Source organism: Nipponia nippon, unplaced genomic scaffold (assembly GCF_047370975.1).
Source record: "Nipponia nippon isolate SJK-2023a ecotype South Korea unplaced genomic scaffold, ASM4737097v1 scaffold_11, whole genome shotgun sequence".
Lineage (NCBI taxonomy): Eukaryota > Metazoa > Chordata > Aves > Pelecaniformes > Threskiornithidae > Nipponia > Nipponia nippon.
The window spans coordinates 2,098,569-2,112,941 of NW_028262302.1; the positions used below are offsets into that span (position 1 = coordinate 2,098,569).

The 14,373-nt window shown below is 36.0% G+C and overlaps 1 protein-coding gene across 2 annotated transcripts in view; it reads left to right on the top strand.

Annotated features, from left to right (window-relative positions):
* AKAP6 (A-kinase anchoring protein 6) overlaps positions 1–14,373 on the top strand; it is a 292,127-nt gene that overhangs the window by 84,015 nt on the left and 193,739 nt on the right. For both annotated transcript variants that reach the window (XM_087747148.1, XM_087747149.1), the window contains exon 3: positions 13,387–13,638. In XM_087747148.1, coding sequence (XP_087603274.1) covers positions 13,387–13,638 — 252 coding nt within the window. The remainder of the gene's footprint in view (positions 1–13,386; positions 13,639–14,373) is intronic.

Sequence of the window (14,373 nt, forward strand, 5' to 3'; positions counted from 1 at the left end):
GAAGTTCAGTTTTGATTATTACCTGAATTTTATTTTAGGTCTGCAAAACAGAGATTTCATACTGTATTTTCTATAAATTCAAGTTCAAAATACCTTCAGGAGAGATTTTTGAATTATTTTGATGCTCCTAATCCCATTTGAAATTGTAAAATGAATATAAACAGTAATGGTAGATTTTAGAAATTCTTCACACTGTGAGTTTCAAAAGAAGGTATGGCTAATGTTTTGGGAACGGGTCATTACAATGGGCAATTTTGTCATCCTTCATGCTCATATTTCAATCCCAGAGTGAAAGACTGCTCTATTCATTATGATCAATGAATTCCCCCAGCCCTTTATTAAGAGAGCTAAACAGTCGGCATGGGTTTTAGGATGGCTTCTTGCTGGAAGTTAATTTACAGTAATGGGTAAGAGGAGTTATAATGTTCTACTTAACATATTAGCGTTTGGTTAATGTATTTTTGGAGGGCAGGATACTGAATTATAGGTAGTGCTAGAATTTTAAGAGAATGGACGTAGAGGGGATAGATATCTTATGTTTGACAGACTTGCTGTTATCAATACTATTTCAAGAATTTTGCAGCTGGCCAAGTTTCCTATTGGCTCAGTGTGACTCAGTTTCTCACAAAACTTTTGATGAAGTGCTGAAAAAGTCTCTGTGAAAAGACCTCAATATTTAAGAGTGTAATAAAAAGATTATTTTAAAATACCACTACTTCTTCCATTTTACTCAGATTTGCAGTTGTTATGCCAGGATCAGCTGATATCCTACTGTGGCTTGTCAAGAAAGAGTAAACAGTTGCAGTTTTTGCTTTTTCTACAGCTTAATGGTTTTCCTGTTTTGGTAGATGACCTGTATAGAAATATATTGTACAGTTGAAATGCGTTGAAAGTATAAAAGGTACAGAATCCCCTAAGAATGTAGGCTTTTGGGGTGTACGAGGGGGTGTTTCTTGTTATCAGTTCCAGATCAGAAATCATGGTTTTGCAGCCAGGGCTGCTGCAAGTGTTTTTCTTTCCAGGATTGTCATACAGTAACGCTGTCTTTAGCCTACCAGAGTTAGTCAGTCCCTCCTCCTTCATGGCCATTTTATATTACCTGTGCGTAAGGTGGAGACTTAGTCCAGCTACCTCTGCTAGGCAGAGTGAGTCAGACTTTGGCAGGGATATTAGCTCAAGTGTGACACCATGAGAGTACAGTTACTGTATTTCCAGGGTTGCATCCAGTCCAGCAGCAGTATGGCCACTTTATCACAGAGGAAAGCCTGTGAGCAAAGCTGGGTCTCTGCAGACCCAGCTCAGTTGTTCCAAGAAGAATATGGAAATATGAACACTTGCAATTTGACGTGTTTCTTACCTTTCCTTCTTCCCTGTCTGTACTTCAGTCTGTACTTCCCAGGATCATGTGCCATTTCTTGTGAATCTTATTATCTGAGGAAAATGAAAGATTTGACTTTGTGCAAATGCAGGATTCAATTGATGACGACTATTTTTGCAGGAAATAAAAATATTTACAAGTGAATACAATATAAAAATATTGCATTTGAAGTTTGAAGTCACTTAGGTTCATTAACTTCGACACAGACAAGTTCAGGTATTGAATTTCAAAGCGTTAGTTTACAAGCCCAGGCATGGCAACAGCCTTTCTTTTTCTCATTGCACCTGCACAATGGTAAGAGTTACACTCATCACTGAAAACTACAGTCTAGACAAAGATAATTTATAACTTATCTCTATATAGCTAGAAAATAAAATGGCATATAAAGAAATGCAAGGTTGTTGATAGATAAAACTGTTCTTTTCTCTGTCAGCGTAAGAAACAATTTATCTCAAACAAAACCACAGATCATGCTGCCTGGCTTTCTTAAAGATGTGAATGACACTGACTATTAAGTGCTTTATAAATCAAGGATCTTATTCCAGTTAGCAACATGTCATAAATATATTTGCCTATATATACATATGTGTGTATATATAAATGAATAAATATTTAAATAAACACTGCTTATTTCCTGCTTCTTTCAAGGTACTTCAGTCCTACTGTGTAGTGCATGAGTACTTTCTCAAGCAGCATCAATATCTTAACTGCCATTAAGCTTGTCACTGGTTCTCCGGAAAGTTCTCTTGTAAAGCTAAAACTGGCACTATTAGGCGAATTATCCTGCTGGAGCACAAGCTGACTGCTCAGAATTGTCACATTCGAATATGCTATGTATGAATATGCTGTTGGAATATGCTCTACAGTCTCATAACATTTCTAAATTCCAATTACAATGTATTTAAGTAGTTCTATCTATAATATTATGTCCAATTTTAAAATTAAATATTTAGTTCTAAATACAGTATTAAAATACTAACGACTGGCACTTTCAAAATTATAAGCAGCCAGGACAAGCATCTATTATTAATGACACTGAATTTTATGTTCCTTAGAGCCAATTTAGTTGGAAATAAGTGCTTCATTGTGTCTATTGGATATGGCAATTTTTACTAGATTATGTTAGAAGTACTTGTGATTAAAGTACTGCAGATATGGTATAAAATCTGAGTTTTGATCATTTGCTATTTATACAGTATCCTCTTTACATCTAAATAAAAAAATCAAGGATATTATGGACATAATTTTTTTTAAAAAGAAGATACCATACACAAACCTTTACATATATATCTGTTTTAACCAAGAGCCACCTGTGGAATGACAGTGAGATTTGGAAATACTCAGATAGTACAAACTTTTAGGTATGTATGTTAATTGTTTTTATGTGCAAAGTCTCATTAAAGAATTTTAACACTTGCCAAAAGTCAATTAAAGTCATTTGGATGGTTCAGTTAGCTTTGGATGTCATGCCAGTCCCATAATTCCAAGTTGCCAATTTAGTCTCCATTATATTCCTTCTTAAAAAAGCCTGCAAAAAACCTACTGTATTCTTCCTTCTGTGGACGTAAGTTAGGCTTTTTGTTTAGTTTTGTCTTTATTACATTCAAGGCCAAAAACCACAGGAACATTCTCTCTGACCTACATTGTACCTATCACAAACTAATTAGGAATGATTTCTAACATATTATCTGATTAGGAATCGTAATATGGGGTTTGATTTTCCTGCTAGAAGAGCTCTTTCCATAAGTAAATCAAGAAATTTCATGTGCACTTTCAGAAGTGAAATTAGAATAAAAATCTTGTACATTTTAGATGTCTTAAAGAGTCAATCTTCTAACTTTTAAAAATTTTTTTCTAAACTTTGCTCTTTTATTTCTTTGTTCATTTAAGAGTTTAAATTTGTAAAATAGTAATTTAAGCTTTCTACTGATCTTTCATTTTGTTCTTTCTGGATATAGGTGTGTTTGCTTGTTTGTTTGTTTGTTTTTTTAACTAGCACTGATATATATTCTAACCCTGACTCTTATAAGAGAGTGAGTGATATCCAGTGTGGAACAGGCCTCCTGGTACACTGGGTAGGTGGTAGCTGTTTCAGACTAGTGGAAGTGCCTCCACATGCTTGGAGTGCTTTGTAATCGTTACTAACTTATTGGAGGACCTACAACAGCTTTCCAGCTGACTTGAACACTTCTCATTCTGGAGTGAGAGCAGGAAGGTCACGATCAGCAAGCAAGCATGCACGATAGACTCTAAGGCTTCTTTTCCATGTTTCTGAACCAAGCAAAAAAATCTCAGTGATCCCCATAAGGGTTCATGGATTAAATGTTAGCTTTCATTGAACAACATAAAAAGGAAAAACAGTGCTAATAAAGCAAAGTCTGCTAATAAAGAACAAGAGAGTTTGTGTCCTTGTTGCTGTCCTCAACAATGACTGATGGAAAGTAACTTCAAAAACATGTCACAGAAGCTCTTGAAGGCTTAGCGGCACTGATATCAAACAGCCACTTATCTTGAAAACTTCCTGTCATGCTATCAATTTTCATTATAGAAAACTTGGCACAGATGGTAGTTCTTCACTACTGACCTGTTCCAGAAAAGAAAGGAGAGCACAGTCACCATATTGAGCATTTGACATAAGAGTAAAGAGTTTCACCATCCTTCATCAACTTCTGTTATAGCCACTAAGCTTTAGTCAGAGTGTGAATGAGGTTAGAATTCTTGGCTTGAGCAAGTCAAAACATTTTGATTAAAATTTTTCTTTTGTGTTCTGCATGTCTGTGCAGAAGGACTGAATTTTTCTCCTGTGTGAACTTGCAGTTCCTTTTATTTATTTATTTTGATGTCTTATATTTCAGTAGTTCACTGATGCCTAAAATACTTTGTGCTATTTATGTGGGGTTACACTTTGTTTGATATTTGAAACGTCATAATTTCAAGAATGAGACTTCTTTTTCTCCAAGAAATTTCTTTCATCTAAACTGTTCTCTTTAAGAGCAGCTGATCTCCACCAAAGACCCTAATTAAGTCTATTGAGTTTAATAAGAACAAGAGTCTTTCTGAAGAAGCCTATAAACTAAAAAATCTTTGAAGAGAAATGCACTTACTTTCTTGTACAAACAATAAGAAGAGATTGAAAGCTTATCAGAAAACAGAGCTCAGACAATGAAGATCCTATGGCCCTGCAGAAGGCTCAAAGAATTGTTGAAATTTTCTTGTCCCGTGTCAAGAGTAATTCCAAATCTTCTTCAAACTAAGAATGAGGAGAGAACAAGAGTGGGACATATTCAAAGCTGAGCTGTCAGAGTAATAGGTTGGCTCCATAAAGCTTTCAAAACTCACTGTTTACTAAAGGATAACCATTTTGCCGAAAAATTACTGAACTATTAGTGCCTTAGTATTGAATTCTGCCAGTTATTTTATATCGTAGATCAAATGATGAAAGCCCGGATCAAATAACAGGAGTGGTTTTATTTCTGCTTCTTCATGTAGCTGACATGATTGTTTATCACATTCAATTTTTTTATGTCTTGCATGAAATGATATCAGGCATTTCCTCATAGTCAGTTAACCACTCTCTACACTAAGGTCAAAAACTGTCTAGTCCTGGCCTCAGGCTACCAAGAACTGATTATTTTAGCTACAGCAGAGTGCATATCACCATGACTAAAATGTCCTTCCATTTGCATCCTCAATTTTCATTTGCATGTGGTAATTTGAACTTGTTAGAAATGGCTTTAATTTCCATTTAGTATATATGGCTTGAGAACGCAAGAAAGTGCTGAGTAAAGAGAGGGAAAAAAAAAGCAGCACAGGGAGTTATCTAGATGGTTGCAAAATATTTCCTGCATATTTCCATTATTGCAGAAAAAGTAGAGAGTTGTGTGAAGAGATCTATAAGGTATTTGAAGGATGTTTTAATAAGTCTTCACTCTTCCATTTCAGTAAATATGAATATATAATACATGATGAGTATGCTTAGTATACAGCTACCTCATCATTTTTTCTCATTTCTTTGTGATCTTAAATGATCAGTGCAAGATAAATATACGTATATTATCATCATCATCATTGTCCAATGAACAAGTATTTGAAAAACGCTTACTGTTTTTCAAAACTTGCCTCTACTACCAGTTGCTTGACTAGGTTTTCATACAGGTTTCGGGTTTTGGTATTTTTCCCTTTTTGTTGGAAGTAGCTAGAATCAAAACCTGCTACTGTATTGCACAGTTCAGTACCATCTATCTTCTTGCATGAAAAACTGCTCTAGAGTACCTGTGCAACACTGTCTTCCAGGATGCAGTACAAAACCAGATTTCAGTAAGCACAAATAAGACTTTTTCTATCAAGTTTTAAATTTTTTTACAGACTTCCTTAAAATTTAGAAAGTTAGGCCTTTATAAAAATCAATACGCTTTAACATGCTTAAAGTAAGCTAAATGTAAAGTTGTATGGTTACTCATTGAAGAAATGTTGTACAGTGATAACTTTAATGGGCAAAGTCTCTGAACATTGTGGGCTTGGCTGATTATGGGGTGTACAAAAATATATTTCTTATTCTGAAGGTTTCAAAGGGTTTTCAGGTCATAACTTTAGGCACATTGCACAGTGGAACCAGTGGAAGTTCAGGAATATGAAAGCATTGTTGAGCTGCATTTGTCACATTGCTTCTCACACCAAATTAGTTGCCATATTCAGTTGGTATATGTGGTTTCTTACACAAATGAAATTCATGCATCAGTTTTATTGATGTCAGGAACATCCCAGAAATGGCTAGCCCAAATTTACATGATACTCTCTCAGTACAGTTCTGAGGTGCCTCACTTTACTGCCATAACTTCTCCCGTGGTTCTTCAGTTCAATCCTGTCCCAGGCTTCATAGTAGAGTGTTTTTCTGCATCAGCTGTCTGAAGCTTCCTGGGTGGACTAAATACTTCCTTGCATTTAAGAATCTGGCCTGTGGTGAATGCTGTGATCAGAAAGTCTTTTTACATTAAAGTACTGATTAAACGTAATAGGGGAAATAAATGTCTGAAAGCAGCCTGTCTTCTCTGCAGCCATCCCCTCCTGCAGAAAGGGTACAGGCTGGCCTAGGTTTGTAAGGCACTGCAGCTGGTCCTAGAAGTGAGCTGGAATAGCTTCCAGCAGCAACTGCCCTGCTTCTGGACAAAAGGATCCTTTTGCTTCTTCCCAGTATATTTGATCCTTTGGGCCCAGAAATGGCCCATGTGGCAAAACAAATGCAAGTTGCTGGAATCCTGAGACAGGAGCTTCACAATTAACATTTCAGGCATTGTTACTTAACAGCCTGAAGGGCTTAGCAAGTGATATCATATCTTACTCCCTTCTTCCTTTCTTCTTACTCATTTTCCTTGCAGACTGATAGTAAACCACTATACTTGCACAAGAAACATCCTAATAAAACACGTCCCATAAGCTACTAATAAATTATTACAGAGCAGCTCCATGTCTGTAACAATCCCAGACAAACCATTACTATTTTAGCAACTCCATCAAAGAAGTAGTGATTTGACATCTATCTCACATTATTTTGAAGTACGGGGATATAACAATGTAACTCACTGAATCCTGAGATAACAGAATACAGTAGAAACATGCCTACTTAGAGTTCACGAACCTGGATATTTATTTTCAAAACTTTTTTTGAGCAATGTTTGCGCAACAGAAAATGGGGCATCTTCTCTTGCAAATGTGTCACAATGATGAGTCTCCTGTAACACCTGAAAATTTCCATTGAAGAAATCTGTTTGAAAACAGGGCTCTCTTAAAGAGAAGAAAAAAAAAAGGCAAAATATTTTTCTACAGGGAAAACATATCTGTCAAATTAACAGCCTTCCCATATTCCAACAAGTTTCTGAGAATTTGAGCAAAAGGTGAAATGAATATTACTTACTGGAATTTTGCAATGATGAAAATGTTGCTCACTTATAATAATGAGAGTAAATTAATCAAAATAAAAGCCAAGCTGGGAAAGAGAATAATGTGCAGAAAGAGATGGCGCTCCAGAAAAAGTTACTATCAGTAGTATGTGTATTATTATGAGGGAAGAAGAGAGAAGCTTGCTTTGAGGACCAACGTGTTTCCGAGCTGTCAGTGTCACCAGACGGCAGGGTCAGTGATCTTAGAGCCCTCCTGGTGGCTCTTTTCCTGCTGTACTTTGCATTCTTCACCCGTTAAAATGTATTCTTTTCCCCTAGCCACTGAATGCCACAGCAATACCATCTACAGTACTTTAGTACTTCAGCTCACTTTCTGACAAACTTGTGACTTGCAGTGAGTCTAGAGCTTTCCATGGCAGCTGATTTTGCTTAGTCAAACTCTGGATTTTTCATGTATGGTTATTTTCTTTGACTTAATCGTTTACTTAAAAACAGCTGTGAAAAAAATGTGAGTAGCATTTGCTCTTAAGGTTTCACCAATAAGCCAAAATAGAAGAGAACAATTTTATCCTTATTATAACACTGGAGGTACATGCAGGCAGAGATGAAAAACTATTTCTCTTTGACAATCAGGGTGCATTTTAAAGAAAAAATACTTTCTGAAAGCTGCGAAGGTTAATTTGGTAAAAAGGTAAATTATTTGCTTAGCAATAAAAAAAGCTTTCTTTTATGCTCTTTGTCTATATACAAGCATAAAAGGGCAGTGCAGAGAGTGAGTTTAATTCATAATTTTCAAGTATCTTTAAAAAAATGCATCTGAAAATTCTTTGGCAGATATTCTAGGTTTTTTTCTGAAGAGAATTTATACATTCTGATTGGAATATTTGTCTTCTGAGGAATTAAAATGCACTTAAAAGGAAAGACCAAATAGATAGATGTTTTCTTAAATCATAATTTTGTTTTGCACGTACAGTAGTCGTAAGACTCAAAGGCAATCTGTTTTGCCTACTGAAGTTTTACTGCAAGATCAAAGAACAGAAGTCTGCAGTATAGCTTCTCTGTCACTGATACTAACTTTAAAGCAACATACTGCAACCTTTCATCTTTTTGTATTTTCATGTACATTTTAACAGAATTTCTTGAAGAGCAGAGAAAAAATATGTTTTAAAGTCAACATCAAAGGTTAGTTTTCATTGACTTTTGAGGGTTTGTTTATGCACTTTTTCTTTGTCTACTGCAGTGTTTGCAGTTCAGGCTATTTTAGTTGATGTGGAGGGCTATGAGCAGGCTGATGGATTCAGCAGCTGCAAATTACAGGATCAGCTGTCTGGAAGACTGAGTGAAGTGGGCAGTTGGCAGCCAAATGGATACAACCCCTGTAGCCTAAGCTACAGTTAGTGCTACAGGATAGCCCATGAGAGGATGACAAAATCTTTTTCTTAACACCGCTATGAAACTGTTAAATAAAAATGCCTAGTGAATGTTTGAGATGAATGATTACAAAAAGTTGTTTTGGAAATGGTGCTTTCTAAAAATCGGGCTATAATAGCTTCTGACGTGAAACTACATACTGATAAAATGGGGAAGGATTTCCATGCTTATATTTGTAGGCTATATATCATTGCATTGACCTGGAACTATGCATATTTAGAAATAGATGCCAATAGATAAATGCTATTTTCTTATTACTTAGAAGTACATGGTTTATTTTATCTACCTGCCACTTCTGGTAAGAGCAACTGGCACTCGTGACAGCATTTAGGTACTATCTTGTGATAATGCTGTTCTTTCTTTATAAATACAAAGTGTAAAAATGGCACATGACAATGTTCTGCTGTTTGTGCTCTATCTAATGCTAAATCACCTACAAGGAGTTAGGAAGAATGAGGACAACGAGGCCATGTTGTACCAGGTCTTGATATTGAGCCTCAGCAAAATCGGGAGCTTACATAACATGACATTTTTGTGCTGTATTTGAACTGTATTAATTATTACAGAAAATCATTAAATTCACAGCTGTGCTAGATATAATTATTTAATTTTGCTGAATTATATGTAAATCTAGACATCAGGTACAGTAGTAAGAAAATGTTGTACTAGATAATACCAGCTGGTTTTGACGTTATATGTTCCCTCTCAATATGCTGTTTTGTGCCAGGCAAGTGTAAAAAAAAGATGTAAGTAAATAGGCTGCAGTTTTATTAATGCTTTTTCTGCCAAGGATTGATCAGCATTAACTTATATGACAAAACTGATCACTTCGTTGTAATCATGTTCTCTCGATAAAGGGCTGGCATTAGCCTTCACACAGCTGTTCTTCTGTCCCTTGTGCAGCCTTCACCTCCCCATCATCATATGATAGTTAGAAAACAAGGAAAGGGGATATCAATAGAGGCCTAAATTCTTTTTTCCAAACTTTATGTAAGATGGACTTCCCCCAAACCCAGGTCTAATCCATTTTATTCAGGAACCTGGCCCGTAGTGAAATGAAATCTGGTTCTTTTGACAATGGCTACAGGCTCAGCTGAAATGTAAGTCACCCACCCAAACAATGTTATGTGATGCAGGAATGTCAACTTACAGCTCCCAAGATTTTTTTCAAGAAATACCCTATAGACTGATATATGACTGCGTGCCATATGTGCAGAGTCTGGTGTATCAGGGACTGCTGATCAGCTACTAGCTATCACACAAGTGGTTAGTGCATGTTCAGTAAGATTGTTGCATTGGCACTCCTGCTTTTTAAGCACACAGTGAACCCAGCCTACTCTTGTCTGTCTTCAGACTTAGAGTGTATGTGCAGGTGGACTGCACAGAATATACGTAATATTGAACTGGACATATTGAACTTGTGCATGCACTGTAGACATTTGTCCAGGACTTCTGGAAATTGAATAGCTGGAACTATTAATAGGGGAGTTAAATCACTTTAAATCTATGCCTGGCCCTGTTGCAAATTAAATCAGACTTCCTGAATGTTTCAATCAGATTTTCATCTGATAGGAAGAGAAGAAAAAAAACCCAACATCCCAAAGGTCACATCATGCGAACATATTTATCAGCAAAGGAAAAAATCCTTCCTATTCTCCCATGAAAGTAAAGACAAGACTACAGCGAATGCTATAATAATTTCAAGCCAGAAGGGAGAGGGAGCTGATGATAAAGTCCAAAAATGGAGCTCAGAGTTTACATATTATGAAAAGGTATGCAGGGACTTGATTTCCTTCCTGGCTTATTCAGCCGCTCAGAAAATATCTTCGTGTCTTTTGGCTGCCCACTCTTTCTAAAACCTAAATCCTTTAAGAGCTGGTACTTTGTTTGTCTCTGACTGAGGTGGTAGTCTCATATGTTAAGGTCGGAGTATGTGACCTTTACTTGGATATGGACGAGGTCAGCCTTAGGTTCTTTCCATATTACTGAAACTGTCAAGAGTGGTTAATTATCTTGTTAGTAAATAAAGCATTTGGCTGCTGCTATGCTTGCAGTAGTCTGTAAGTACTTCAGACTCTGCTTTTTGAGGAAAATGAGCAACTTATAACAAGCCGTGTAAAAATTAACAGCATATGTGCTTGAATATGTGCTTCTTCCAAACCTCTAGTGGTGCTGGGATTTGCATTTCTGTGTTGTTGTGGAAAGTTTGTCTACTTCAAAAATTTGAGATGCTTTGGTAGCTAATGTAACAGTAGCTCAAGAGAAAGCTTGTCTGAAGTATGGGTCTGAACTCTTGATTTAGAGTATTATTTAGATTCATTGGCCAACATTTTCAGTACATTATTTAACAATTGCCTGGAGACACTTGCTCATTGTTAATACTTTCTTCTTACAACTTCATGTTTCCAACCTTTCTGAGAATTCTTATGGCAGTTGAATTCAGCATGTAGCTGTGTGTGTGAAGCTGGAAAATAATGAAAACTTGTTTTGCAGGTTGGCACAAACTTAAGCTTATTCACATGAGTAGTCTAACTGAAAATATTTAAGTATTTTTCTATAGATTGAGTCTAATTTAGAAAGTTACAGTTACTGGGCAACAACCTATTTTTTAAGCCCTGAAATTAAAATTAAACTGCTTTGTGGCCAAGAGGAAAAAGACATGAAGAACACTGGAGAAGTGAATGCAAATTGGCAAACTAATTCACTAAAAATATTCTTTAAAACATTTCAAACAACAGAGAAATACCGCTGTGCTTTTCAGGCAAGTTTCAGTTGCATAAATGACTAATAATAACCTTTTCCAAAGCTTGGGAAAGATTTTTCTGAGAGTTTTAGCTTTGTCTGTGTGTCTGTAGAATTAGATTAGCACACTAATCTGGTAACTAGAGTGTCCATTTGCTCACCTGGAAGTGTGTGGATATTTGAAGCCCTGAGCACTTGCAGCCCTACATGTTGCCAGGCGAGGCTGTGTGTTTTGTACTTGCAAATATAGATGCTGGTTGTCACAACAAGGGGACTGAGGATAGAGGGGAAGAGATACTGCCTCTCTCTCAAGGCAGCCCCAAAACTCTGCTCATTGAAACTCCAATGTTTTGTGCTCACCTCTGGCATTTCTGAGAGCTACTCCTGCAGGGGACTTGATTTAGCTGTCAGTGCTTTATTAAAATGAGTAACTACTGATACTGATAGTACTCAACCATAATAGTTTCTCAAGGGCTAATATTGTTCTATCTGTTGTACTAAAATTATTTAATTATCTAAGGATTTGATTTTCGTTTAATTTGTTACATACATACAATTACATATTCAATAATTCAGCTTTACTTTCAGACTGAAGATGTCAAATCTGAACCGATAAAAATTACTGTGCTGTATTATTAATTTAGAATGAACCAGCTTTACTGATTTTTTTTTTGTTATTCTGCTGCTGTACAAAACCACAAGAGTATCATCAGAGACATAAGGTTTCATTGTAATTGTCTGATAGAATTTTTTCAATAGCAAATTTGAAATGAATCAAAATTATGTTGTTTATTCTAATTTTTATTGATGTTATGCATGTACTACCCTTTACCTAAAAAGGACATTTCTGAAGGTTTGAATTAATATGATTTCTTTATGTTTTTTTAAAAGAAATAAGTCTTGGATTTAAAATATGCTATTGACTCACCTTTAAATATGTGTCACAGATGTAGGAAAAAAACTTTCTAGGATCCAGTGTTAAATTTTTTTCAGTATTTTAATCACATTTCCTTACTTGTTTATAACGTGCTTTTTACACATAGTTTTCAAACAGATTTGTTATCAAGCAGTGTTTTTCACTCAGTAGTACATGCCTAAATATTCTTTAGTCTTGTAACTTACCTTTCACAAAGATAATTAAGACTAGATTGTAAAGATTTTACACTTTATGCAGCACAGGTTAGAAATCTGGAACATTAATTGTTAAATTTGGAGAATACCATCCCATCAAAACCTTAGTTTTATAACCTGGTAACTTATATTTTCTTTTCTGCTTTCTCAATACAACTGTTCACAGCTTCTCTGCTTTCCCTCTTTCTCCTTCTCCACCCATCATCTTCTGTTCAATTTTGAGTCCAGAACAAGACTATGCAAAAGTTAGCGCCCTCTCATCACAGCAGTCAGCAATGGATCTCAGAAACAGCTTATCCACATTAAGTCTATCCCAGACTTTGGCCCTACTTGGCTATAAAGGCTAGACTAAAAGGTAAATTCTGTCCAAAAGAATTTTCTTGATGATGGCACAGATCAGATTCTTTGCATTTTAACTGGGGGTGGGGGGAAGAGGCAGAGAGGAAGACTGCTTGTGGCAATCTTATCACTTTCATTCCTATTGCCATCTTCTAGGATGTCCCTTTACAGTGTTAGTTTTCTGTTTCTGATTCATGTGATCTTGTTGTGCCATCCTTCTTTATTGTATGCTGTCTCTGCAGCTCTTACTGAGCAGTCCTGCCAAACAGGACAGCTGCTGGTTCAGTTGCTGTAGCATTGCCATAAATAAAAAAAAAAAAAAAAGAGAACCCTGGATGTATTAATTACATTATCTTTCCTCTCTGAAATAATCTATTCTGCATTTAATAAAAAGTACATGAAAAGTAGAGCTGATCCATAAAAGGACCATGCCTGTAGCTAAATATCTATTTTATTTTTCCATTACAGGATATTTGTGAAGATATATCTGATCATGTTGAACAAATTCATGCTCTACTAGAGACTGAGTTTTCCCTGAAGCTTCTGTCTTACTCTGTCAACGTGATAGTCGATATCCATACAGTACAACTACTCTGGCACCAGCTACGTGTTTCTGTTCTGGTTCTGAGAGAGCGTATTCTCCAGGGACTACAAGACGCCAATGGAAACTACACCAGGCAGACTGATATTCTGCAAGCATTTTCTGAAGAGACTAAGGAGGTATAGTAACTAAATTCAGCTTTGAGAATTTCATCTGTATTTGAAGCAGCTCATCCCTGTTGCACATTTAAAATTGCTAGGATGATAATTTTAAGGATGGCTTACTTGTCTTCTAGATATTTTGCTAATTTTGTGTTTTAAATATCTTCAGCTGATATCTGTTCTCGTTGAACCAAATTAAAGCAAATTAAGGTCAGCTTTCAGAATTGTCATGCTAGTGGTTAGCAATATTTTCTCCTGATTGAAATACTTTTCATAAAGGATCGAAAACACTTACAGAGGTGCATCTGGTCCAAAGTCCTTGGTCTGGTCACTCGTGCATTCAAGGTTCATATCCAATTCATAGCTCAATTTTTATGTGCAATGAATTCTTCAATGAAAAGCTTAGACATTTCCCTTCTTGCATACACAAACCCGAAGCTTATACAATGTTTTCCAACACTTTCCAGACTAGGTCAGTATTGCTTTAAAGCAGAGAGCATGGACTTTATTTTGTTTGAGTGGCAATTCTACAACATGCCTCTAAAGAGTCACACATTTTGTCTGAGAAACAATGATGCACGAATCATACATTTTTTACTCTAACGGGGTGTCAAATTCGCACACATGTGAATGCTTTGTAAATCTGGATTCATTTGACTAAAATACCTTTTCCTTTGAATTTATCGTTACTAAATCAGCTTAGTTAGAAGGACACTACTGGCCCAAATTTTAAAACTGAAAGAAGATGCGTTT